This window comes from Podarcis melisellensis (assembly GCF_964234715.1).
Source record: "Podarcis melisellensis genome assembly, chromosome: 6".
Classification (NCBI taxonomy): Eukaryota; Metazoa; Chordata; class Lepidosauria; order Squamata; family Lacertidae; genus Podarcis; species Podarcis melisellensis.
The window spans coordinates 96,626,404-96,653,843 of NC_138538.1; the positions used below are offsets into that span (position 1 = coordinate 96,626,404).

Consider the following 27,440-nt stretch of genomic DNA (forward strand, 5'->3'; position numbering starts at 1 on the left):
GGCTTAAAAAGTGTTAAAATTCAAAGTCTAAGAAGAAAAGAGTGGTAATTTTGAGTTTGCAGAGCAGAAAATGTTTTTAAGAAACTTGGCATTTCCAGTCATTCAGAATTGCTTGAAAAAAAGCCATTGTATTTAATAAAACATTTCTGAGAACCCTCTGGAACTTCATAGCAAGGATTGCTCCTTTTTAAAAAAGTATTGGTTATTGGCAAACTTGAATGATCTGGCAAGGTTGACTTATGGCATTCTCTCAACGGCAGATAATGGAGAAGAAATATTATCTTTTATGTACAAAGTTACAAAAAGCAGTTGGCATTCAGTGGAGCCAAACAAGTATGTTTCTTCCTGTCTAATTCATAGTCTCTCTCTTACTCCAGAAACAGTTGGGCCTATGTTTTTTTTCCCTTTTGCAGATGAAAAGCAGGCAGCTCCAATGCTATGTGGCACATATTTTTGCTCTGCTGACATCAGAGCATGATCTGAGGAAATAATTTCATATTCATATGAATTTCTTCCCCTCCTAACCGATTGTCCTAGAATAGATGCAACACAAGCAGGGACACAGTCACTGTCAGATGCTGCTGCAAGTCCTGCCTCCTTAGGAATATTCCTAAACAAGTGTTAGACCACCTTTTATGGAAATATAGCCTATGTGCTTGTTCCTTGTATCCTGCCCAGTTCCTTAGCAAAAAGTAAAACTCCTGCCTTTTGATCTGGCTGATGATTAGCACTAGGCACAAGTTTTACATTCTTAAACTTATTGAATAAAATAACATTTTTAATTGTATAGACCTTTTCTGCCTTACAATTATGATAGCTGCCTCCATCCCAATGTAGCTTTAGATTCACCACCATAAAACATTAGCCAACAGGCCTGCTAGTTGCTGAAACATAATGCCTAGTCGCCTAGTTTTAAACAGGTAACGATAATGCTTGCCAACATCTGTGACTGGGTAAAAGTGTAGATGGGGTGTGCATTTGGTTGGGAGCTGGGGTAATTCCTGACTGATGTGCAGTTTTCCTTTTCACATTTTGGGGTGGGGAGTTTAATCAATCTTGTACGTTTACATCCTGCCATGTTCCATCCACGCTAGTGAGTGTGGAGCAGGCTTTGTTTTAGCAGCATGTTATAAAACAATTTTAAAGCATGTTATCAAACAGTTTTAAAAATCTGTGTTAAAATATATTTTTGTTCAAACCCTATTGTATGAATGTATGTTTGAAAAAATGGTTGGAAATTCTTTTAGATAAATTAAAATATTAACTAGATATAGTTATATCCGAATATCCAAATAAGTAGTTATAGATGCAATTGAATATTTAGATATGAAACCAAACAAAAAAGTGGCCTTCATGTTTGTGGATGCAGAGAAGGCGTTCGATAATGTATCATAGAGATTTCTGGGGGAAATTATAGACCAGATGGATATGGGGGAACAAATTACAAGAGGAATAAAGGCAATTTACAAAGGGCAAAAAGCAAACTTGATCATTAATAATAACATGACAGAATTCTTTTAATATAGAAAAAGGGACTAGGCAGGGATGCTCACTTTCTCCTTTATCATACATTCTAATTTTGGAAATACTTAATCATGACATTCAAAGTGCTCAGGAAATAAAAGGGATAACTTTAGGTAACAAATCATACAAATTAAGGGCGGATGATTTAATTTTAATGATTGAGAACCCAGTATCATTAAAACCCTTGAAAAAATGTCAGATTTCAGCAAAGTTTCAGGCTTTAAACTTAATAAAGAGAAAACGAAATTAATGGTTAAAAATATGGGAGATCAGGAGAAAAAGGAACTAGAAGAAAAAAACAGATCTACAAATTGTAAAAAAAAGTTAAATATTTAGCAATTCAGGTGACAATGAAAAATATAAATCACTTTGAAGATAATTACAACAAAATTTGGAAGGAGATAAAAAGAGATATGGAAATTTGGGCAAGATTGAAACTGACACTATGGGGTAGAATTTCAGCAATAAAAATGAATTATTGATCCTTTTTCAAATGATCCCCATAATAGGGGAAATTGATTGTTTTAATAAATGGAAAATGGACTTAACAAAATTTATCTGGCAGGGTAAAAAGCTGTATATTAAATATAAGTTATTAACAGATAAATTGGAACAGGGAGGTTTTGCTCTTCTGGATTTAAGAATTTATTATGAAGCCGCATGCTTTTGCTGGATTAAGGAGTGGATTATGCTAGACAACACAGGCATTTGAAATCTAGAGGGTTGGAATAATAGATACGGCTGGCATGCATATTTAGTTTACAACAATGTTGCGGTTCATAAAGAGTTCCTAAATCATACAATCAGGAATTCACTATATAAAGTTTGGACAAGGTACCAAAAGTTGTTAGAGCCAAAAACACCATGATGGGTATCACTCTTGGAAGTAATCTCAGTCAAAAAGAAAAATGGGGAAAAATTGGGCAACATATAGGCAACTTTTAAAAGAAGAGCAGGGCCAACTGAAGCTCTATGTATGGAAAAAAGATTTTTGTATTGCAGGGGGTTGGACTAGATGATCCTCGGGGTCCCTTCCAGCTATACAGTTCTATGGGTCAGAGTCCTCAAATGAGGAAAGATTATGAGCATTTGTAAAACTAGCTGTAGTGTGTGGATTTTTATATTAATAATTTCATATTGAACAAAGAAAGGGAATTTATAGGTGCAGTGCTTAAGAGGTCAAAGTGTAATACTTAAGCAGAAATTGGTTTGTTTTATTGTTCTGTGCTTTTCAGTTGAAATCTGTTCCAGGGGGAGATCAGATTATATAATTTAGATTTCTAGGGCCATTAATACTAAAGACATAAAGCAATTGTTCTCAAGTGCCTGGGAGTTTGTTCCAGAAATCGATTTTCCAAGGTGCAGAATATGTCTGCGAGACATATTTAGATATTTTTAAAAGTACAAAATCAGAGATTAGTTTCATCAAGAAGGGAAATGATTTCTCAAAGATCTTCTATTCTGCTTAACATACTGGTCATCTTCCTTAATGCCTCATGAATTTTCAACCCTCAGATTCATAATTCCTTGTTGTTCTAGTTCTGTAGAAATGGCAGGAAATAGAGTAGCTGAAAGAATCTCTGTAGCAAAGAACTTCAAGATGGAGTTGGGGCTGGATTAAGTTTACAGTGGTACCTCGGTTTAAGAACAGTCCTGTTTAAGAATGATTCGGTTTACGAACTCCGCAAAACCGGAAATAGTGTCCCGGTTTGCAAACTTTACCTCGGTCTAAAAACGGAATCTGAATGGTGTAAGGGCACAGGTGGCGAGAAGCCTCATTAGGGAAAGCACGTCTCGGTTTAAGAACGGTTTCGGTTTAAGAACGGGCTTCCGGAACAGATTAAGTTCATAAACCGAGGTACCACTGTAGTGAGTACTATCTCTAATGACTTCATATAATCATTCCGTGCTTTTTAACGTGTGTTAGTGTGGCTGCAGTCCAATGCATTTTGATGAAAGCTGCAAAGACAGGAGGGGAGAGGGGAGAATCAGGGATGCCACCACGTTGGATCTTGATTTGCAGCTGATGAGCTCACTCCGGTCAGATTTAGCAGAATCTTCTTTTAGGTTCTGGCACCCCAGAAGGCAGGAATGGAGGCCTTGAGCATATTTCAGCTTTTCACATGCAGTCTGATACTTGTGCTGTCATCAGTTTTGAAAGCTTTTAGTTGTGCATAAAAGTGTGTTCAGTTTTCTAAGCAGTGGTTGTCAGCATGTGGGTACAGGTGGGGCTGCATTGCTGCCCTGCACTGAGCTACCTGCTGCCTTCACCACCCCCTCAGTAACTGGCAGTGGCGTGTAGCCCACCCACCCACGCTACCATGCCAGCCTCTGCTATTCCTAAGAACCTGCAATCCAGACATAATGGAGGATTGTGGGCTCAAGTGCCACTTTCTACTACTCTGTACCTATAAAATGAGAACAAGGGTGGCAGAGGGGGGATTTTTACCCTGTTTCACCCTCCTTCCCCCATCAAAAATACTGTTTGATAACTCCAAATCAACCTTAATTCTGGCTCTGAGTATGGTTGACGATACTGAAATGTACGGGCAGGAATAAATTGAAAAGCTGTTCACTTCTTCATTTTCCAAGCAAGCTCCTTAGAGATGTCTAATAAAGTCATTTTTGATAAATGAAACTGGTACTGTACAATATGTACAGGAACTACTTTCTATAGACCTACAAAGAGAGAAAATGTTTATGAAGATTGTGCTGCTTCTCCAGCACTGTAAGATTTTCCTCCTTCGCTCCCACTGCAGTCATTTGGTGGGAATGCACCAGTATCCTTACATGACTTTACACGTTGACTGCATAAGTCGACAATTGTGTTTTTGACCATTTCCAGCTGCATTTTGTCTGGCTCCCTTGTGTACAATTTGAAGTATTGATCTCACTAAGAAGATCATTGTACGTTGGTTAAGCATACTTAGCACCAGGCAAGCTGTAGGTTTCTCTTGCGTACAGCTGATTTTTCTTTTAAGAGCTAATTCCATACAGATGAAGCCATTCCCCTCCCATGCAATTTGGAACCATGTGTTTTGCCAAGTCTACAATTACACAACAGACAGCATCTATAAAAATCCAGGTGCAGCAGTAAGGGTTGTGCCAATTTTCCTGTATCAGCAGATCACAGCACCTCCTGCTGGCTAAAAGAATAGATCTCCTTAATTACTGTATTTTTCTGTGTATAAGACGCCCGCATGTATAAGACAACCCCTATTTTTTTGAACCCAAAATTAAAGAAATCTATATTTTAAACATCAAAGAGAACAACTTTGAGCTTTTTGGGGGAGGTCAGCTAAAGTTGTTGAGCTTTCTTGAGGGAAGTTGGCCAAAGTTAGGGTTGCCCAAACCCAAGGCCAGGCTGCCCACACCGGAGCCCGAGCTCACACCTTTGTGCATTCACCATCCATGTATAAGACAACCCCCCAAAATCACTGTCTTATACACGGAAAGATACGGTATAGAGCTTTTCTCATGCATGCAATCTCCATTGAAATCAGTTTGGAAGCTCTTTGTTGTGCTTAAGTGTAGATGTATTTTCAGTTTTGTAGGATGCTATGTAATCCAGACAGGATAGAATATTGGGGACTTAAATCTGGGATTAGTCTCACTTTTTTCCTGTGGATAAAAGTTCTGTCCCTGTAAAATAAAAATAAAGCATAAGGATAGCACAAGACTTGTGAAGCAAAACACATTTTTATAAAGAATGTGCCTTTGGTAGGTCTGCCTCTTAAGCTGATGTGTGGTAGATTGACCCAAGAAAAACAGAAGTGCTATATTCTGTTTCAGATATAATTCTGTGTGATCTGAAAGCTTTCATATTAAGCCCAACAAAATATTGTATTAGTTTTTCATACTCCTTGACACCAACATCTCTCATACATGGAGCACAGAGCAGTTTCAATAAAACAGGTGTTGCTTCTTCTCATGTGTGGTTCACTGATGTGGCTTCCAGCCACAGCCCCATAATCTCTCCTCCCCCCATTCCAATAAATGTTATAGGCTGCACCATGGCAAGAGATTGAGGAACAGTTGACAATGACAAGATCAAAAACCACCTATAAAATAGTACCAAAATTTTAAACAATGCTCTGGGATCCGGCACTTGGAATTATGCTAGGAATGCCAACGAGGAAAATCCAAGAGGAAGATCTTATTTATCCCCATTATCAATTGCAGGTTCTGCAATGAAAAATAGCTCTGTGAAATGTGCATTCCTGTGTCTTCCCTTAGATTGACCTCCATAAGGTCCACAGCAGTAAGCATCATGTGAATGGGTTCAAAAGCTGAATTTGCCTTTTCTTCTGTAGTGGTTAAGTTCTGGAGCTCTTTGGGGTAAGGTTACCAGACGTCCTTGTTTCCTGGGGACAGTCCCTGGATTTACAAATCAGTCCCCTGACAAAATCCATCTATTTAGTAGGAAGTTGAAAAGTGTCCCCGGATTCATTGGAAAAAATCTGGTAACCTTACTTTGGGGTGCTCTGTGGAACACCTGGGTGCTTTGGCGCTGGGGGTGCCTGAGATCATGCTGCCTGTTCCCAGTTGGCAGCTGGTTGTGGCATAACCAATACCCCCCCCCCAAAAAAAAAGTTTATGAAAGCAAGGCTGCTTCCTTTTGACTTAAGTGCGTGTGGCTGGGTAGGGATGAAAGGGAAGGGAGCAAGAGCGTTTCTGCAGGTGCTGTGTTTTGTTTCTGGCACATTGAGATGGAACTGCGAGGCTGATCTACTCCTGGGATATAATGGGAGAACTTGGAGTCAAAACAACCACGGCATCTTGAACAGCTGCCTCTTCTTCAAATGAGAACAGGAAGGACTTCTGTTTTATTTCATGTATCTTTCTTTTGAAAATTGGACAACTGCATGAAAAAACAAAACCAATTTGTTCTTGCCTCCCTCTGCTTTGAATCTGGGATTTAGCAGATGAGGGAAGGCATTCCCAGCAGTTTTCATGGAAGTTGGCCAAGCATTTAGCTATGTGATGGAAGTGGTTGGTGTCAGACCCCAGGAATTGGATATTACTGGCTAGGGGCACCTTTTAAATCTCTCTCTGCTTCTGCTGCTGTGCCTGTCCCAACCTCTTGTTTGTTGTGGCTGCCACTTGTCCTCAGCCCTGCTCCAGGAAGGACAGAAAGGGTGATGTGTGTGAGTTGTGCTTCCTTAGTGCTCTCCTTGTGCTGGAGAGCAGGACTGGTGCCAGAGATGCAGGAGAATGAAGAGTACAGGGGATCAGGAACTTCTTGCGGGTGTCTTGAAGTGCTTGTTGGGGGTGGGGGATGACATTGGCAGAGTTTACCTCACAATTCTTGCATACCCACATACAGCTTGTTTTAGGGCATACCTCTTTAATATTAAAACGTTTAAAAGTGTTTCTTGGGAAAGATGAAATGTGTAAAGAGAGAGCCCCTATTTGTCCAGTAAAACTTTCTCTTGTTTTTAAATTGTTTTAGCTCTTCTGTTCCTTCCACATCAGCATCAAATATTAGTCTATATCTTCAAGGCCCTCCACCCCATTCCAGGTTGCTTTCTCTTTTCAATTATTCAAGTTAAGTGAGACATGTTTGCTTCTGTATGTTGACATGACTTTGTGTAACCTGAAATTCATTGGTTTACAACTTTTTTATCCTGAGTGATAAAGTTTCTGGGTGGCTTGCATAGATAGATAGATAGATAGATAGATAGATAGATAGATAGATAGATAGACAGACAGACAATTGTAAAATAGACATTAAAATCTAAAACAGAATAATACAGCAGCAGAATAAAACTAGTGATGGGGAATAAGAATTGTACTTTTTTTAAAAAACAACAACAAAGCATTAAACATTTTTTTGAGGAATAAAGAGATCTTCACCTGTCCTGGAAAAATCTTAAGGCAGGTGCCAGGTGAGGCTCTCTGGGAAGAACATTCCATAATCAGGCTCCTTCCTCCAATTCTACCCCCACATCCCCTCTGCTTCCTCCTTCTGTACCCTCAAACACTTTCTGTTGTTTTTAATCTCTCCTTTTTACGGGCCTTCTGCCATACTGTTCCTTTTTTGTCCTCTTGCCCTCTCCACCCCCCACCCTGGAGATTGGAAAAGCTTCTGTATATCTGCCTTTCAAACCAACTGCTGCTGCTTCCCTCTCTCCCACACCACTTTTCTGGGGCACAGTAACCTTGTGGTCCATGTTGTGTACTACTATTTAGGATCCATGCTTGTGACTCTTCCTTATTTTTTCAAGGATAGAGGGTCTTAAAGATAGAGATTTGTGGCTGATGTGAAAGGTGAATCTGAATCCTGCACCACCATCCTTTGGAGCAGATTTTATGATCTGTTTCATGCTCAGTACAATCAGCTTCATGCTTGATTTGGTAGGCACACTTAACAGCATGTGTAATGAGGTGTTTGTGAGTAGAACACATTTTATGGCTTTAATGGTTTTCTCAGCATTTTATGTGAACCAGCTCTGTGTCCCTTCTGCGTTTGGCAAATGCAAAACAAGCAATCATATCATGCTAAGTTTGCTTTGACACTAAAAGTTTGTTTATGCAATCAACTATTTAATGAAAAAGGATTTGAGGCCAGTGGGATTTTGAGTGTGGGTTGTAGCCAGACCACTGCACAGACACTAGGTTTCCTAGGAATATTGCCCAAACTCCCTGCCAAGATATATAGGATGACCCATCCAACTTGGAGCTTAAGTCACTGTGGAGAGCTGGCTTGGTTGTGCTTGGCTGATTAGAAAAAACAGCTATTGTCAGTCACCTTGTTTGCTTTCATTCCATTTTTGCCATCGGGATTGGTGGGAAAACAGAGTAAATTCCAGCTTCACTTGTCCAGCAGTTCTTGGAAAGAACTCTGTAAACATCCCAAGTGAGTAAGAGGCAACTGACTGCATCTCCCTTTCTGAGGGATGAGCCTTAGCCTAAAATTGAATAGCTTTCTATTACTTAAAAAGTATAAGCTGCTTTTTCTGTACAAGGAAACCCACAATGTGGCATACAGTAATTATAAAATAAAAGTACATTTTTTACAAAAAATCAAGAATTCACATGTTATTGCCAGCTAATTTTTGTTGCTGTTTCAGAGTTATCTCTTCATCTGAGCCCGAAACTCATGCATCTGAGACTTGTTTAACGTTCCAAATTGGTGGGATGAGGGAATCACATTTTTATAATGCTCTTTTGCATTAACCTGCCCCATCTCCCTGCAATTAGAATACCAGCACCATAAAGTGTGGGCTGGACTAGAACCTTTCTTCCTGGCGTAGTAGGGTTCCTTCCCACAAGGAACCATTAGAAAATTACATTCCCTACCTGCAGTCTGAAGCGGTGCATTCCATTCTGCTGCATGTGTAGACCTGATCTTATAGCAAATCTGGGGTGGTATTCAACTGACTTTTTGCACTAGTGCAAGGAGATTTCCCCCTCTGCTGCCCATGTGTGCCCTCTGCCACCTCCAAATTTGCTCTGGAGGGTTAGTGGAACCCCTATAACATATTTAGGAGGCACACATGGGTGGGAGAGGGGAAGCATGTTCTACTGCACAAGGAGAAACTCTTCGCTCTACATTGAATACAACTCCTGCACATTACAAGGAATCTGGTTTTGGAATTTGGACTAGATTACTTTAAGGGTGCCACTGAAAGAAGTCCCAGGGTTTTGTTTGTTTGTTTTGCAGTAAATTGGGACTTGTAATTTGCCTGTATCTGCTTATCCTTAGGGCACTGTGGTTGTACAATTTCTAGTATGCAGCTCCAGGAAGAGTAATCAAGTAATCAATCTTTGACATGAAATTTCTTTCTTTCTTTCTTCCTTCCTTCCTTCCTTCCTTCCTTCCTTCCTTCCTTCCTTCCTTCCTTCCTTCCTTTTGCATCTCCAAGGGAAAGAGTAAAATTTCAGGTGGGAGCTGCCTCCCCCTTAGCTTAAGAAGTGTTGTGATTTGCTCTTGTATCCTGAGTTATCCAGCACAGATAGGCTCTTCAGTCTCCCACCATTAGATACTTACTGTTAGGCTGTACATCTGTTGGTCATGACCCTACAGCCTTCAGGCTTGGTTCCCTTAATCCTTAGTCTGAATCTCAGGAGACCTGGTAACCCTAATTTCAGGTTGAAGCTAGAGTGGTCAGTCTGAAACAATGCAGAGCATTTAGGGACTGATCCACCTTCTAGTGGTTAGTCATGCCTTATAAAAGCCTGTCTGGGACTGTAAGAAAATAGTCATCTGAAACATTACACCGTTTTATTAACTGTGGAATTCAAATGTTTCTGTTAGAGTGCTTAAAATAAAAAGCCCATCTTGCTGTTCTTTCGTTCTGTTAGAAGCAAAAGCTATAAAAACAGATTGGGTAGATTAGCTGAGGTATTGGACTATAATCAACACTATAGAGAGTGGCCTCTGAAAAATAAATTAGGCAAATTGATTACTTTTGCTCTCTTTTGGACCATCTTGAAACTTTTTATAGAAATGCTGTTTATATTCTAAATTTTCTGACTTGAACTATCTTATTTTAATAATAATAATAATAATAATAATAATAATAATAATAATAATAATAATTTATTTATACCCCACCCATCTGGGCAGCTTCCAACAGAATATTAAAATACAATAGTCTATTAAACATTAAAAGCTTGCCTAAACAGGTCTGCCCTCAGATGTCTTCTAAAAATCTGGTAGTTGTTTTTCTCTTTGACATCTGGTGGGAGGGCGTTCCACAGGTCGGGTGCCACTACTGAGAAGGCCCTCTACCTGGTTCCCTATAACTTGGCTTCTCGCAGCAAGGGAACCGCCAGAAGACCCTCAGCACTGGACCCCGGTGTCCAGGCTGAACGATGGGGGTGGAGATGCTCCTTCAGGTATACTGGACTGAGGCTGTTTAGGGCTTTAAAGGTCAGCACAACACTTCTGAAATGTGCTCGGAAACGTACTGGGAGCCAATGTAGGTATTTCAAGACCGGTGTTATGTGGTCTCGGCAGCTGTTCCCAGTCACCAGTCTAGCTGCCGCATTCTGGATTAGTTGTAGTTTCTGAGTCACCTTCAAATGTAGCCCCATGTAGAGCGCATTGCAGTAGTCCAAGCAGAAGATAACCAGAGCACGCCCCACTCTGGCAAGACAGTGTGCAGGCAAGTAGGGTCTCAGCTGGCATACGAGATGGAGCTGTTAGACAGCCGCCCTGGGCACAGAATTAACCTGTGACTCCATGGACAGTTGTGAGTCCAAAATGACACTCAGGCTGTGCACCTGGTCCTTCAGGGGCACAGTTGCTCCATTCAGGATCAGGGAGTCCCCCACGCCTGCCTGTTCTCTGTTCCCTAGAAACAATACTTCTGAATTCTTGGGATCCAACCTCAAGTTGTTAGCCGCCATCCATCCTCCAACCGCCTCCAAACACTATTTAGAACTTAAAGAAACATCTTTGGCGAAGAATGCTAAAGATTCAGATCACAAAAGAAAATATAACAGGTTGTTCCATAGTCATTACTGTCTCACACTTTCCTTATAGGCTGCTCTCTTGGACTGCCAGCAGATCCTTGACTACAGCGGATGCTCAGGTTGCGAATGTGATCCGTGCAGGAGGCACGTTCACAACCCACAGCTTTCGCAACCCACAGCCCCACGTCTGCACACGTGGTGCTTCTGCGCATGCACAAAGCGTGATTTAGAGCAGTGTTTCCCAACCTTGGGTCTCCAGCTGCTGTTGGACTACAATTCCCATCATCCCTGACCATTGGTCTTGCTAGCAAGGGATGATGGGAGTTGTAGTCCAAAAACAGCTGGAGACCCAAGGTTGGGAAACACTGATTTAGAGCTTCTGCGCATGCGTGAGCACCGGAACCCGGAAGTAACCCGTTCCTTTACTTCTGGGTTTGGCGTGGTGCGCAACCTGAAAACACGTAACCTGAAGCATCTGTAACCCGAGGTATGACTGTACTTAGAAGTCTGTGGGTATAAGGTAGGCTTAAGAACAATTTATTTGGAGTGAGCTCTTCCTAAGAGCTGGAACTGTTTGGCCCAGCTTTTTATGTGACTGTGATACTCTGGTTTCTCTTCAGATCGTATAAATCTTTCGCCTTTTTTATGTGACTGTGAGTCTGTTTGTAACCAAGCTATAGCTGAAATCTTGTGTTCTACTAATTGCTATAGCAAATAAGAATGAAACTTTGGATGGTACAGGGCAGTAAATATATCCATTTCTATTTTTCTTCCTTTTTGTCACTGTATTTTCAAACATATATTGAGACCCATTAAAGCCAGTGACTTGCATTAAAACCACAACAACCTAAGATCCTTTAGGCTTCTAAGAGCTAGTGCCTTGAAGCCTGCTTTACATAATTTCATGTGACCTGGTGGTTGAGTTGCAGAGTGGATCAGATGAGTCTCCCAAGCAAAGATCTGGAGAAAATTCCCTGATCTGTGCTTGAGGGAATTGCCAGATTAACTGGCAGGAGGAGGCCCAGAACAGATGGTTATAATAGTGTTTCTGAGCAGCATCTATGGAACTGTATGTTTGTACAAATGGAACCAGCCCACTCCTTGAAATAATTTTCCCCTCATATGCCTACCATCATCACACAAATACATCAATAGTAAAATTCTACAGCTATCTCCTGAACAAACTCAAAAAAATCTACATGTTTTCTGCTGTTTGCTCTTAAGAACTGATGAGCTTAAAGCCAATCAGATCCACAGTGGCTTTATCTCGCCCTACATTAGGGCGCCTCCAGTGCCTCTTTTGAGGTTACTGATGCTGATGCATCAGACAAGGCATTTTGCCCACAAATGCTTGTAGACTCTTTGTTACCAGAGCAGCATCACTGGACCTTTGTACAAAAAGAAGTCAAGTCTCCCTCATCTTGCTGCAAGAGTTTCTTTGCTGTGTTCTGATTTATAGTGACCTCGGAGAGAGGTGGTCTGTCACTTTTCACCTGCGAGTAGTCTGTAACATGATTTAGTTACATATTTAATTGAACAGCGCCCAGAAGAAGTTTTCACATCTCTGAAGGTAGCTGGAATCATTAATCAGAAAACTTCAAAGTGTGTGACACTTATGACGATGAAAGGAAGCATAACACTTTAGTTGGCCACAGATCAGATGGTGCTTGTTTCCAGAAAACATTTGGTCTCTTCTCTTGTTTCCAGTGAAACGCATGATGGAGCCTTACATTTCTAGCATTGTCAGATCAATGTGTTTTCCCTTTGTATGTTGTTGTATTTTGGGTGGTCACCCAAGCATGTAAGGGGCATTCTGCAGCGATTATAAAAGATTAACCCATGGGATGGCAGTAGAGGGTGTTACCATTGCTGTGGCATCTAGAGTCTGTGTAGCGGTATTGCATGGAGACAACAGGGAGCCAAAAAAATGTCCACAGTCAAGAAGAAAATTAAGATTTAAGGAAAGGGCCAGAAAGCAAAACTTAAGGAAGTGTTTTAATTTGGCATGCGTGACCCTTTGCAGTAGTTCATGTGTTCCTACCCAAAGTGAGCTGCAGGGAAAAGTTTATGTTTCTGAGAGGGCCTCACTTAGAAGGCCCTCAGCTCAATCAAAGACATGAGGGTGGGAGAACTTGCAAGGGAGGAGAAGAAATGCACTTCACACATTCCACAGCACCATGCAAGATTGTCTCTGTGTTTCAGGTCACCTTTTCCTACTTCCCATGCCCCACCATGTTTGCCTTCCATTTGTCTCTGTAATGTGCCGCCAACACCACCTCTTCTCTCTTCCAGTCTTAAGTTGTTCTCTTTCCCTTCCTCCTCCCATGCTTAAGCATGCACTGTTTATGGCAAGACTTTTATGTACCACAAATACAGTACTAGATTGCTCCACTGTTCCATTTCAGCTTATATGTTTGATTTTGTAATAGTTCTACGGGTTCTAGGGGTTGCTCGTGCGTAAGTTGCCGTCACTCCTGGCTAGGTTGCTTGGTTGAACCCTTTCTGTCTGGACAGCCTTTCACCCGTGGCTGTCTCAATCGCTGGCAGAATCCGTCAGTGGGCGTTTCTTGAACTTCTTCCAGCAAAGAAGTTCTTTGACGCCAAGTCTCCTCCTACTCACCCTGCGCGGAAGTCTTCTGCGCAGGGAGGGTGTGGGCAGCGGAGTGCCCGTGCTCTCCCCGCTGGTCTCCGGCGAGGAGTCCTGGAGCCTCCTCTCTGATTCCCCCATCTGCCCCCCTTCTCCACTGGTGTTACGCTGATTTCCTTCCCCAGCAGATGGGCTGCCTCTCTCCCTACTGGGACCCTCTCCGGCATCCCTCCGGAGCCTTCCCTCCGCCTCTGGCTCCGATGGCAGTTCCCTGACAGATTTCTACCTATATCTAGGTAGATACTAAACAGTCCAAAACAGCTGGGTAGAAGAAAAGGAAGATTACAGGTAGAACATGTACTAATTTTATACTTGCTGCAAATTCTCCAAATTCAGCAGGGCTCAGTTCCCATTCCAAAGCAACACTTTCCACTAAGCAATAAATTTGGATATGAAACAAATTACTTTGCCCTGTAACCTGCTGCAGTTTTACTGAACTCATTTTGCAAAATCCATTTAGTAAGTGAAATTTGAGGGGGGGAAATTTGGAAGAAATTATTTTTTATCCTGCTGTGTACATAATCTTAAGATGAAAAAAAATCTACTAAATACTTCTAGCAAAAAAACAGAAGATATTGTGGAACCTTTAAAGATTTTATTATGACATACACTTTTGTGAACTAGGGTCCATTTCATTAGATCAGTCTGTAATTAAACCCCTGTGCTCAATTGCTGCCAAAACAAGGAAGAAAAAACCCCAAGCTATTCATTGGCAATTTTAACACTTGAGATATAAATAACCAAAATGTGTTATTAGTAATAGTAGCAGATGTAGGAAGAGATTGAAATATGAACCTTAAAAGCCCACCATCTGCTATTTTCATGTGATGTGTCAGCTATAGACTGAATAAATCACAACACTTTAGACACCAGAACAGATGACAGTATAGCTTTGAGCCAAAATTTACACTTTGATGAAATGACAATCTAAGGAGAAGTCTTAGGCCCGAGTGCTTGGCATGACGTCTGGAAAACTATCAGCTTGGAAAAATGAGATTGCCAAAGTTAGCCCCTGACTCCAGCAATTTTTTTTTCAAGGCTATCTTCCTAATTCAGTGACCTCCTAAACCAGATGTTCTATATACATTCTAAACTCAACCCAATATGCTTCTTTAATCAAGCTGAGTATATAGAAAAAACTTCTTATACAGTAACTATGGAAAACCAAAGAATGAACACTCTTTTCAGGGGTAGGGAATGTGGGCTTTTTGGATGTTGTTGGACTCCCAATTCTCATTGACCACTGCAATGTGGCCAGTGGTCAGAAATTATAGGAAGCCTCTGGATTTTCCACATCCTTGCTCTAGTTTCTTAACCACAGCTACAGCTAGGAAGGGCACTGGATGCCTGGCTAGTGAAGAAGCACCACTAAGCAGGAAGCCCTATGGTGGTATTTACTTATTTTTCCCAGATTGGTACCCTCCGTTTTTATCAAATGAACCTTGGGGCTTTCTGAGACTGAATGATCCTTGGTTTATAATGTGGCTTTATCTAGCCAGCATTTTTTTTACTTATACCGTGTTCAGATGGCTCTTCTTGCGTCTAAATTTATTTTTCAGCTGCCCCAAGAAAGCCAGATAGCTCTTAAGTTTCAAGCTTCTCTGCCATTAGAGAAGCCAGTTTTGATCATTTTGCTCCTGTCTTCATTAAACAGCATCCAAAAACAGGGCTGTTGCCATTGCTATTGCCAAAAGTTTTTGTAGTGTGGGTAAGAATCTTAAGTTGTTTGCCATAGCTATTCTTTAAACTGTAAGATCTTTGAACATCTGCCATAACAAAAAAGGCATCTTAGGGGACACTCTTAATACCAGGTTTGATTTAAAAACGCTCAGTGTGCCCATCCCATCTTAATCCAAAGCAGCCCACTGCTTCTTGTTGGCGCAAGCAAACCACTGGGTATTCTGAGTAGAATTCCTATGTTGGGTTGTCTTGTGATTTATTACTGATCCTAACTCTTGAAAATGCAGTTTGCTATCTCTGGACTGTATGGGGAAATAGTGGTGTTTCAGAAGCTCCTTGGCTATGGACATCCTTAGCCTTGCCTTAACTCAGATTTGATTTGTTATGAAGACTGTGAATGCAGTCTTCACGTGCACAGTTTTCCCAGTGCAACATAATACATACTTAGCAACTTAATGCATATTTAAATATTTTTCAGGATCACCTGTTGTTGCCTGCTACCACCCATAATAAGACCAGACGACCAAAGATGTCAATAGTATTGCCAGCAATAAACATCAGTGGTGAGTGTTATGTTTAACCTGTTGGAGAAGTTATTTTACAAAAGTCCAGTTGACTATATTGCTTATGGAAATGTAAGTCATGATGAACAAAGCTTGAAGTGTTTATTTATAATGATGGTGTCATGATAACTTTTGTATTATTGAATAAGGGCCAGCAGAATGAAATGCTTTTCCTGGACCAGGCATCCCCAGATGTTTTGGCCTACAACTCCCATGATCCCTAGCTAACAGGACCAGTGGTCAGGGATGATGGGAATTGTAGTCCAAAACATCTGGAGGGCCGAAGGTTGGGGAAGCCTGTCCTGCTACCGTTTGTTATTGTTGTTGTTTGTTCTTTTCTATTGTTTAATTGTCCTTGGACACCATTCTGGCTATTTTATTACAGAAACTCGGTGATTAAGTGTGTGTGTGTGTGTGTGTATATATATATATATATATCTATAACGACTAGAGGCTAAATGTTTCTTTTAAGCTGACCATTTGGGGAGGGGGGTTGTGTTACAAAGCAAACAAAGTAAACAGAAAAACAGGGAACAGTATATCTGTTGTCTCCACTTTTAATTTAGTTTTTGTACATTTAGTGAGAGACATTTTTGTTACAGACATCTTGCAGTTGGGGGAAAGGAGGGGGGTTGTGTCAGCATCACATGGGTAGGTCCTTTGTTTGTGTAAGGTAAAGGTAAAGGGACCCCTGACCATTAGGTCCAGTTGTGACTGTCTCTGGGGTTGCGGTGCTCATCTCGCTTTATTGGCGGAGGGAGCCGGCGTGCAGCTTCCGGGTCATGTGGCCAGCACGACTAAGCCGCTTCTGGCAAACCAGAGCAGCACATGGAAACGCCGTTTACCTTCCCACTGGAGTGGTACCTATTTATCTACTTGCACTTTGACGTGCTTTCAAACTGCTAAGTTGGCAGGAGCAGGGACCGAGCAACGGGAGCTCACCCCGTCACGGGGATTCAAGCTGCCGACCTTCAGAACTGCAAGCCCTAGGTTCAGTGGTTTAGACCACAGCACCACCCACATCCCTTTTGTTTGTGTACTTATTTGTTTTTATTGGTATTGTGAAATATTAGGGGTTTCCAAGCTTGGTGGGTTGTGTTTAGTTGATTGCAGTGTGGCTCATTTGTGTGAGGGAGGCAGGATGGTTGTTAGCCATATGGATTGTTAGCCATATGGATTCGTATGCTGTTGGAGGGGATAGGTCATTGTCCTGTTGTGCTGTGTATGTAATGAAGGAGAACCACAGTGGGACCAAAATTGTTTTCTGACCAGGAAGAATTTCTGCCAAAGGAATGAATCAGTCTGCATCCTAACAGTTATAGTTTCCTAAACTTTATGGCAACATAAGGGCAACAATCTAACCACACTGTAGAAAGGGAAACAGTTATAAAATGGGTAATACTTTGGTTTTGATATTCATTTGCATGAAGAATGTTTCCAACACCTATGCAGTGGGAGCCATTTCTTAGTAGAGCTCTGAATTTAACACCTGCAAGCATGTGGTTTATCGCTTGCAGGCTGAATTCTGATACGGAAATCTTACAGCTTCTTTGGAAAACTGCCTTTGATTGCAAAGGGGAGCAAAGAGTGTTTCTAAAGAACGTGAAAAGAATTGTTGTAGCATGTAAGAAACAAATATTTGGGAGGGAAGAGGGATTGTGCAGCTATGTTGTCTGATCTTTGAAGTCTTCAAGTGTATTTACTGGGAAGCTTGGACAAGAAAGGGTACTGGGTGGGGTGAGGGAGTCAAGCACTGAGGCAACAAAAGACATCAGTTCACAACCGTTTAATAAAGTAGCTAGGGATAATTGATTTCATCTCTCAGAAGAGTGAAAATATTCTACATGCATCTTTGCCTCATTCCAGTTATGGAATAAGAATACCTCTTGGTTTGAGGATGAAGTGGGGGCTTCTGCCACGTTTGTGCAAAGGGTTGTCTCCTGGAGAGATTCTCCCCTTTTCTTCCCTCTCCCTGCAGGTTATTGTAGCCTGGACAGCAACTAGTGGTAGTTGTTGGTTGTTGTTGTTTTAAAGGAGAGTCACATTGAGGGTGTGAGAGGCTTGTGGATTAGCCACCACCTTCCCAATTGGTAGCAAATTTGCTGCCATAACAATGGCAACCCTTCCACACAGCCCTCTAAATAACACTTAAAAAAAAAGCCTTTGGGTTGGCAGTTGGGGGTGGAGAGGCAGATGATTTACCTGAGGTAGCCAGATTTGGACCTTGAGCTTCCAGAGGCTGATGTAGACACTTGGAACAGGTGTTTTGATCGCAGAAGTGGACAGCAGGGCCTGGTTAGATGTCCCATAGTTAGATGTTCCTGGTTAGATATCCTTCCCCACAGCCCAGGGACCCCTGTTCCTCTCTCCATGAAGCTCTATAACAATGCAACCGCCCTCATAATTCTCTTGCCCATTACAGCCAGCTCTGGGAATTTTATATACATAGGAAGCCTTTTTTGTGCTAGGCTAGCTAAATCTTCTGAATCAACCCTGCAGTAGTTCTTCACCATGATTGTGAGTAGACAGAGAAATCTTATTTATTTCTATCCTCCCCCCTCCCTTGGCCATAGCTGGGCATTTTTTTCCTTTGTACCAAGGAACGTGAAAAGCTATTCCAGTTCTGTTCAACAGCTGTTTGTGCAGTTGCAGATGTTACATTTCTATCAACGCTTTTATCCCAAATCATTTAGCTTTTTCCAGCTGCTGGTTCTAGGCTCCAGCAACTCACTGTAAAAATTGAGTTGCTTAGATTATGCTGTCAAATACCTTGGGTAGTGGTTTTATAAGGGAAGGAGCAGGGGCCATGTCTTTCTATACCATAGGAAGGACGTAGCTGCTTCTTGAAATACTTTCAAAGCCACAGTAAGTTTCCCCACTGATTTATTATCAGGCTTAGTGTAGCAGCATGTAGTGAACTAACTGCCAAACTGTGCACCATAAACTGAACCTAATTTAAATAAATCAGATTAGACTATGAACCTATAATACCCACCCACAGAAGAGGCTGCCCAGCTGTGCATCATGAAAAGTAAATTAGGTTTCATTGAAAGATTTGGTTTAATCTAAATAAATTAGACTTTGAGCCTATGAGCCTAAAGTACCCACCCACAGAAGAGGCTGCCTGTCACATCTCCACATGATTCTCCAGCCGAGCCTCTTTCTGTTAAGAGCATGAAGACAACAGAATGAAGAAAACAGCCTCTCCACCCCATCCCCGTTTATCACCAGCAGTTGTCTTTAAGAAGTGCAGTTCCATTTAGTTACCATTGGTAGACTTTCCTTCCATAAATTTGCAGAATCCCATTTTAAACCTCTCTCTACCTATGACCCTCACCACAGCTTATAATCATAGAACTGTAGCGTTGGAAGAGACTCGAGGGTCATCTAGTTCCAACCCCCTGCAATGCAGGAATCTCAGCAAAAGCATCCATGACAGATGGCCATGCAACCTCTGCTTGAAAACCTCCAAGGAAGGAGAGTCCAGAAGCTCCCCAGGGAGTTCATTCCACTGTTGAAGAGCTCTTACTGTTAGAAAGTTATTCCCGATGCTTAGTTAGAATCTCCTTTCTTGTAACTTGAAGCCATTGGTTTGGGTCCTACCCTACAGAACAGGAGAAAACAAGTTTGCTCCATCTTTCATGTGACAGTCCTTCAGATAGTTGAAGATGGCTATCATATTTCTTTTCAATGTCTTCTTTTCCAGTCCCATACCCAACTCCCTTAACCATTCCTCATAAGGCTTGGTTTTCCGGACCCTTGATCATCTTGATTAGCCTCCTCTGCACACATTCCAGCTTGTCAGCATCCTTCATAAACTGTGGTGCCCAGTATTCCAGGTGTGGTCTGACCAAGGGAGAATAGAGTGGTACTATTACTTCCCTTGATCTGAATACCATACTGCTGTTGATGCAGCCTAGAATAGAATTAGCTTTTTTGCTGCTGTATCACACTATTGACTCATGTTAAGCTTGTGGTCTACTAAGCCTCTTGGCAGCAAGTTCCATAAATTAATTTTGTATTGTGAGAAGTAATGTTCTGCTTTAAAAAAAAAGTCTTGCCGGGGGGGTTACTGGGTGGTTGTTTTTGCTTTGATTATGTATTTTGTGGTTTTATATTTTGATTTTATTCTGTGAACCACCTGGAGACCTCCGGGTATAGGGTGGCATAATAATAATAATAATAATAATAATAATAATAATAATAATAATAGTGGATCTCTGCCCATTAACCATATTGACATCCTCTCAGACTTTTGGGGGCCACCTTAAGCAATAAAAGTCTTGTCCTGCTGAGATTCAAATGAAGTTGGAGCCTATATAGTCTCAGTGTGTCTCAAAATGTTCCCCAGTGCCTTACAAATCTGAATGTTTCCTATGCACGAAGATCCCTCAACTCTGCCTTATCTTATCAGTCTTGTGCGTGGAAAAAATAGTGTTTCCAAGAACGCTACTTTAGAAGCCCTGTCCAACTCAAAGTCAGCTGATTCTGCCACCTCCCCCCTAAAATGGTCAGGTTGTAAAGAAGGCTGTGCCCTGTTCACTGTTCCAGAATATGCTCTGAACATGGACTTGTTTTTGTTTTTCCAGTTCAACTCATACTGATACTTGTGCATACAAAACCAGATATGAATCAATATTTCCATCTCTTGGTTATGAGATATACTTGCAAGGCCATGGAAGCCCAACAGCTAAGGGTGTTATGGCTAGATTGACATTTACTTAATTATTTATTTTGTTTGTTTGATTGATTTATAAGGTGCCTTTTATGGTAAGTGGAGGCAGTGATCTGCCCTTACAAGATCAAGTGGCTGAGCAGCCCTTCCACAAGGCAACTATAGTAAGCTCTGGTGGAAGTCTCTATTTCACCAAAGAGTGTCTCTTCAAATTTTAAATATCAAGTCAGAACACTTGGAAACTATATGAGTGTGCTTTCAGACTTTAAGATGCACTTTTGGAAGATATTTAAAGGCAGCATTTTGTTAGAATCCATAGAGTCCAAAAGCAGAGATGGGCCATCTTGTCCATAACACTTTTACTCTCGTGCATCATTAAAAGTAAATGGTGTGTAAGAAAAAAAAATGTAAAACATGCTTTGAGCAGAGTGAACACTGGTAGCCAGGCTCCTGCAATTAGTGGTAACAATTTAATAATCATAATAATAATAATTTATTTGTATCCCGCCCGTCTGGCTCGGTTTCCCCAGCCACTCTGGGCAGCTTCCACAGAGACCAAAAATACAATAAAATATCACACATTAAAAACTTCCCTGAACAGGGCTGCCTTAAGATGTCTTCTGAATGTCAGGTAGTTGTTTATGTCTTTGACATCTGAATCATAGAAGAATAATAGAATCATAGAGTTGGAAGAGACCACAAGGGCCATTGAGTCCAACCCCCTGCCAAGCAGGAAACACCATCAGAGCACTCCTGACATATGGTTGTCAAGCCTCTGCTTAAAGACCTCCAAAGAAGGAGACTCCACCACACTCCTTGGCAGCAAATTCCACTGTCGAACAGCTCTTACTGTCAGGAAGTTCTTCCTAATGTTTAGGTGGAATCTTCTTTCTTGTAGTTTGGATCCATTGCTCTGTGTCCGCTTCTCTGGAGCAGCAGAAAACAACCTTTCTCCCTCCTCTATGTGACATCCTTTGGGAGGGGGTTCCACAGGGCAGGTGCCACTACTGAGAAGGCCCTCTGCCTGGTTCCCTGTAGCTTTGCTTCTTGCAATGAGGGAACTGCCAGAAGGCCCTCGGCGCTGGACCTCAGCGTCCGGGCAGAACAATGGGGATGGAGACGCTCCTTCAGGTATACTGGGCCAAGGCCGTTTAGGGCTTAATAGGACATATTCAGAAGAATCAATATAAATATGTGCCATACCCTACATTAAAGGGAACGAAGGGCCTCCTCCGAATGTAGGAAGTTATATAATGGTAAATGTTTTGTGCTGGAGTGGGTCTTTGCAGATCAGTACAATGTTTAGCATATGGAATAATTTAGCAGAATAAGCTACTGAGCCACAGAACATCATTGGATGTAACAGTAGACTGAATGGTGCATGTAAATAGGAAGCATGCAGAGTGACAAGGAGGCCAAGGGATCCTCAGAAGTGAGCAGCACAAGAAATAGCTTCTCTCCTTTCCTCTGCATTTCTCCCCTTAAATATGGAGGCGGGGTGTTTATAGGATGCTTCCATATTTAAAGCAAATTCCGAAAGAGAGTAACCACCAGTGAAAACAACAATTCTACAAAGGTGTGTAAAAAGTAGTTCGTAGTTTTAAAGCCCCGGCATCCCTGACCGCATCCAAGCAGCACTTTCTTGCCCCTGTACTTTTTGCACTATGAGGGTGGGGTTCCTTCTCTGCCCTTTACCCAAGTCTCCACATATCTGCTTATGCATGATTCCAGCACTTGCAACTAAATGAAAAGCCACTCTTCGTTGCAGTCATCCAGCCAGGGTCAGCTGCTAAAGATTATTGTAGACCGCAAGAAACTGGAGCTTGCCATCCACTCCAAGGCCACTGGCAGGAGCATCTTTATGTTCTGCTGAGATTCCTTGAGCTTGAAGGAGGGCAGGAGAACTCTTAGACCTTGCACTGAGCCCCAGAGAACCTTGGAAAGCAGTGAGACATCTCACTGCTTTCCAAGCAGTTTCTAGACACAAAGAAAAATGGATGATCCCTCTCCTCCTAGCTCAGAGGAAGGCAAGGGGCTTCTCCCGCAGTCACACTGGGCCCTGGAAGCACCCTAACTTGCAGTGTGGCATCACAATAAAACCTCTGGGGTGAGAGGAGCAGCATTGGTGACAAACAAGGAATTCGGCTGACTACCAAGGCCAGTCACAATTTGGTCATTTTGCAGCATGTGTACTCTTGACAAGAAGCTACAACAAGCGTCCTGAGTGCTTTGATACAATACACCCATTTTAAAATAACTGTTTGCCACATTTGTTTATTCCTTTGAAGTATTTGTTATCTAACCCAAAAATGTAATGTGGTCTCTTCACACAAGAAGATGAAGAGAGAGGGCATGTCTTGAGAGTTGAAATGATTTGGTCCTTAGTTGAAAGCTATTTAACATGCTTTGAAGGAAGTCGATGTACCATGTTCCAGAATGTTGAGGAGTCTGGGATCTTGCCATTTACTGTCGGTTGTCAGTCACTCTGGGACTGGGGCGAAGGATAGACTTAAGAATGTTAGTGAGGAAGGCCAGGCTTGGCCAGATGGGAGGGTGCTCTGGGGGAGCGGAAGGGGCTAAGGGAAGGTCTGGGAAGGGTGTGTTTGACTGTTGGGAAATTGGGAAAGGGTGGGTTTGGCTGGGTTGGTTCTCAGTTTATTAAAGCTCACTCTAGTTCTTATGGACCACTTTAAAGAATGTATACATTCCAAGGTATATGCATATGTGAGCAAAATATATTTTTACTTCTAAAACAAAGAGGGCCACCCTTGATTAGAAAAAAATGGCCTGAGTCTTTTTATATATAAAGGTTATTGAAACTCTGCTTGAGAGTTCATATGTGTTTAGTCACTTGGACAGGAAACAGTTGAGAAATTAAATATAAAAGCAAATTCTTCAGGGATTTTACATCCTGCCTTGTTTTTCTAAGTTGCCGCCTTTTGTATTAAAGCAACAGAAAAAAACCCCACTTTTTTTTTAAAAAAAAAAAGAGGGAGAGAGAAAGAGAGATGATAGAAGCTGGCTAGAATGAGAGAATGATTTGCCTCTTTAATGTTCTGGGGAATCTGGCTTTAGTTCTCAATGTTGAATGGAACAGAATCTCCACCCAAAAGCATCTGAAATTGAAAATAAAATGTGCAAATTGTGTGAGCTTGCTGTAACCATAAGCAGATCTTGATTTGCATAGTTCTTTCAGCAATGGTTGCGGTTTTCCTTGGCAGAGAATTAAGACTTTTCATGTTTAGCATTATCAGCTGTTTTACACATATGGCTTCTAATAGTCATATGGCTAAGTATATCCCATAGAATTTTTCTCTAACTAGTAAGAGTGTGGTTTGAAACCATGTGGTATATAATTATGTTGCTAAAGCAAAGGGTATCTATTCCTCTTCGCAGACTGGATGTGTGATGGCCTGTGTTAGGCACTCAGTGAGGAAAAACAAATATTCCGCACAAACATCTCATTCTTCCCCTGCAGTTGCATGATTTTTATTTTCAAACCATTTTTATTTTGGTTTGTTTCAGTATCAGTAAGCAGAACATAAATTATGGTTTAGGATTAGTCTGTTTTAATCAAATACTTCAACTCTTGTACCTTTTGAATGGTTTTTGCTAATATTTAGGTCTGCTAACCCAGTGGCGTAGTGTGGGTTGCTGGCACCCGGGGTGGGCAAGCCGCCAATACTGCCAGAGCGCCTCCCCAGAGCCAAGCAGGGCTGTACTGCACTGCACCGCCTGCCTGCCTGCCTGCCTGCCTGCCTGCCTGCCTGCCTGCACAGGGGAGAGCCCTGTTGGACAACGTGGACTGGGTGGGCGAATCCCCCCCAACTCCTGCAGTGAGGACTACACTGCAGAGGCTGGACTACACTGGGGCCGTCCCTTGCCCACTTCCCTTTGTCCTCGCCCACTCACCGTGACCGTGGGCCTGAGCTGCTCTGCTGCCTTTGCCAGGGTGGGGTAGGGATCCCTTTGGAAGCCAGCACCTGCATGGGAGTGCCTGATTGTACCCCCCATGCTATGCCACTGTGCTGACCTCTTTGGTGGCGGCGGCTCTTTTAATCTGCAGCGGGAGGTTTAAGGAAGTCCACTTCTCAACCAGTCAAGCCCCCTTCCTCCAGCTCCTGGGAGTCAGAGGCGGGGTGGGGGCCTCAGGTGCCTTCTCCCAGGAGAAAGAGGGAGCCCAGGTGAAGGAAAAGGTGGCGGCAGCACCAAGCAGCCCTGCTCTGCAGGGTGCTGGGCTGAGGTTGTGTGATGCTGCCACCAGGTGCTGGAAGCAGAGGGAGTCCCTCCACTCCCAGCACTTGATGGCAGCAACAACGAGCTCTGGTTCAACCAAGTTTCAACATCATGATGTATCACCAGATTGCAATGTTTCGCTGGTGATACAACGCAGTGTTGAAAAGCTGACATCACCCAGCCCTAGTCTTCACAAAAAAGAAATAAGCATAGCATTAAGATTATAATGCTTATAATCTTAGGGCAGTTGGACTTGTAGAACTTTTCATGTGCTGGAAGCTTCTGTGGATTTATTTTGATTGTAACGCAAGTATATGCCATTAGAGAAGAACAGTCAGGATCTTTTTGTAACCTGGAAAACCTATTTAGTATCTCAATAAGACCATCCAATGTCTTGAACTTCAAAAGGAGTATGTGCCAGGACTTATTTTTAAATTTTTAATGAAACAGTTCACAGATTTATGATAGGTGTCCATCCTGGCTGTAATAGACTGCTTGCAAGAACTTTGCTGTAAACCATGCATTTCCTTGAGCTTTATATCATCTTTAACTTGTACTTGTAAGTAGATGTAAGTATAAACATATTTCTTCAGCCAGTCCATCTACAGATGGAATCATCTTGTCGCATCCTGTCCTGTTCTCTTGCAGAGCAAGAGTTGACAGGCAATGTTTTTAGGATCATGGGAAGAGGGTAAATTTGGTGCCTCTTGTTCACAAGGGACAGATTGTGGTTAAAACAGCCTTTTTACAAGAAAATACCAATCGTAGCATGTAAATAAATTACATCATTTTTATGTAGCCAAGTTAAAACAGGTGGAAAATTTGGGTAATCCTTGAGTGCAGCTCAATGCTGTAAAGGCATTTTGGCTGCACATGATCAGACAGCAGCTTTGATAGTAGAACTAATAGTGAAGAAAATGGGATTGCCTGATGATTTGTTTTCTCTTACTACTTGTTGAGGTGTTTAGACTGAATAGATATCATGATTTTATGTCAGGAAAGGCAGGAGTGATCATGGATAGCTAATGTAGCTTCATCTCTGAAACTAATCATGTCTAGGCTTGGCTATCCTCTGTTTGGAAGATGAACACAGTTCTTAGAAACTTGGGAGGAGGGTGGGCGTTACAAATAATTTTTATTTATTTTGGGCCAAGCAGGAATACTTTCTTAACCCATAATTTACAAATAGCTCAGTGGATGTAGTCATCTAAATGACTGTACCCTAGAAGAGTTGGCCATGGAAATTTTGTAGTTGTGTGGTTAGTGCTCATACAGTATTGTGATGGCCATTGGCTATAAACAATAAAATCTAATGACTGGTCATTGAAGTGGCCATATGGGCAGCAAGCCTAAAGATTAATCTTAATTAGTGTCCAGAACCTGATGCAACATGTAAGCGTTGTTAAATCATTTGGGAACTGTGACCATAGTGCTATCAAATTCAATAAGCGGACAGTTGCCAGGAAAATCCAACACAGTCATATTCAACAGTAGAAAAGGAACTGAGGCAGTTGTCATTGTAGGTCTTAATGACAACTTAAAAACAGACAAATCATCTGGTCCAGATGGCATACATCCGGGAAGTCTTCAGAATTCAAATGCAAAATTGCTGATCTTCTAACAAAAATATGCTACTTTTCTCTAAGATAAGACTCGGTACTTGAGGACTGGAAAGTCACCAGTATAACACCAATTTTTAAGCAGGGGTCTAGGGAGGATCTGAGAAATTACAGGTGGGTTCTTTTTACAGAGGTCCCTTCCAGATCTAGGATTCAAGCATTAGATCTCTTTTAGCCCACCGATGTGTCATTTTCCAGCTCTTTTCCAGTTTTTTTTAGCATAGGTTTCCAAGCAGAAGGGAAGGCATTTTCAAAGGACCTTGTCTCCCTAGCAAACTCTACCAGAGCCATCTTGCTGAATTCACTATCATTTGCAAACCAAATTGAAGCAAGCTGATACAGTGAACTTGTTCTCAGAATCGTAATACTGAACCTTCAAGGATGCCTGCCTCTATTTTTTTCAGAAGGAAGGGACCCCTTTAAGGCCAAAGATTTCAGAGGTTCCTCCTAAGGTTGTCTAATGTGCCATTTCTCCCAAAGACATGCCAGCTTTGCAGCAGTAGCCTATCTTGGACTTCCATAGATTAAAAGAAATGACAAAAAAGAAGACCTCAACAGGTACTAGCAAATTCTAGTTCCTAAGTATGATCCTTGTGAACAGAGATTCAAGAATGTCCCACAGGAGTACTTTGTAAAACATTAACTCTTTTAATAATCTTGCATTACAAATTGAATCACTCATATTAAGTAATAATCCTTTGTACATTTGTACATTTACAAAGGATTTGTATGTTTTAAATAGAGACTTTCATTATTTTCTACCATTTTTGTTCAACATTTTAGATTCTTGTAATTTGCATTCAGCTAGTGGATCAGAATCTTCTGCTGGTTCCCTGCCTGACCTAAGGTGGGTCATAAAAGCAGCATTGCATGCGTCCTACGCAGGGCTCCCTTTGAAAGTGACTCGGAAAGTACAATTAATCCAGAATGTGGCGGCTAGACTGGTGACTGGGAGTGGCCGCCGAGGCCACATAACACCGGTCCTGAAAGACCTACATTGGCTCTCAATACGTTTCCGAGCACAATTCAAAGTATTGGTGCTGACCTTTAAAGCCCTAAACGGCCTCGGTCCA

General features: G+C 41.8%; 1 protein-coding gene across 2 annotated transcripts in view; it reads left to right on the forward strand.

Moving 5' to 3' along the window:
- Positions 1-27,440, forward strand: part of ATF6 (activating transcription factor 6) — an 80,676-nt gene that overhangs the window by 38,481 nt on the left and 14,755 nt on the right. For both annotated transcript variants that reach the window (XM_081915096.1, XM_081915095.1), the window contains exon 15: positions 15,753-15,837. In XM_081915096.1, the coding sequence (XP_081771222.1) occupies positions 15,753-15,837 (85 nt within the window). The remainder of the gene's footprint in view (positions 1-15,752; positions 15,838-27,440) is intronic.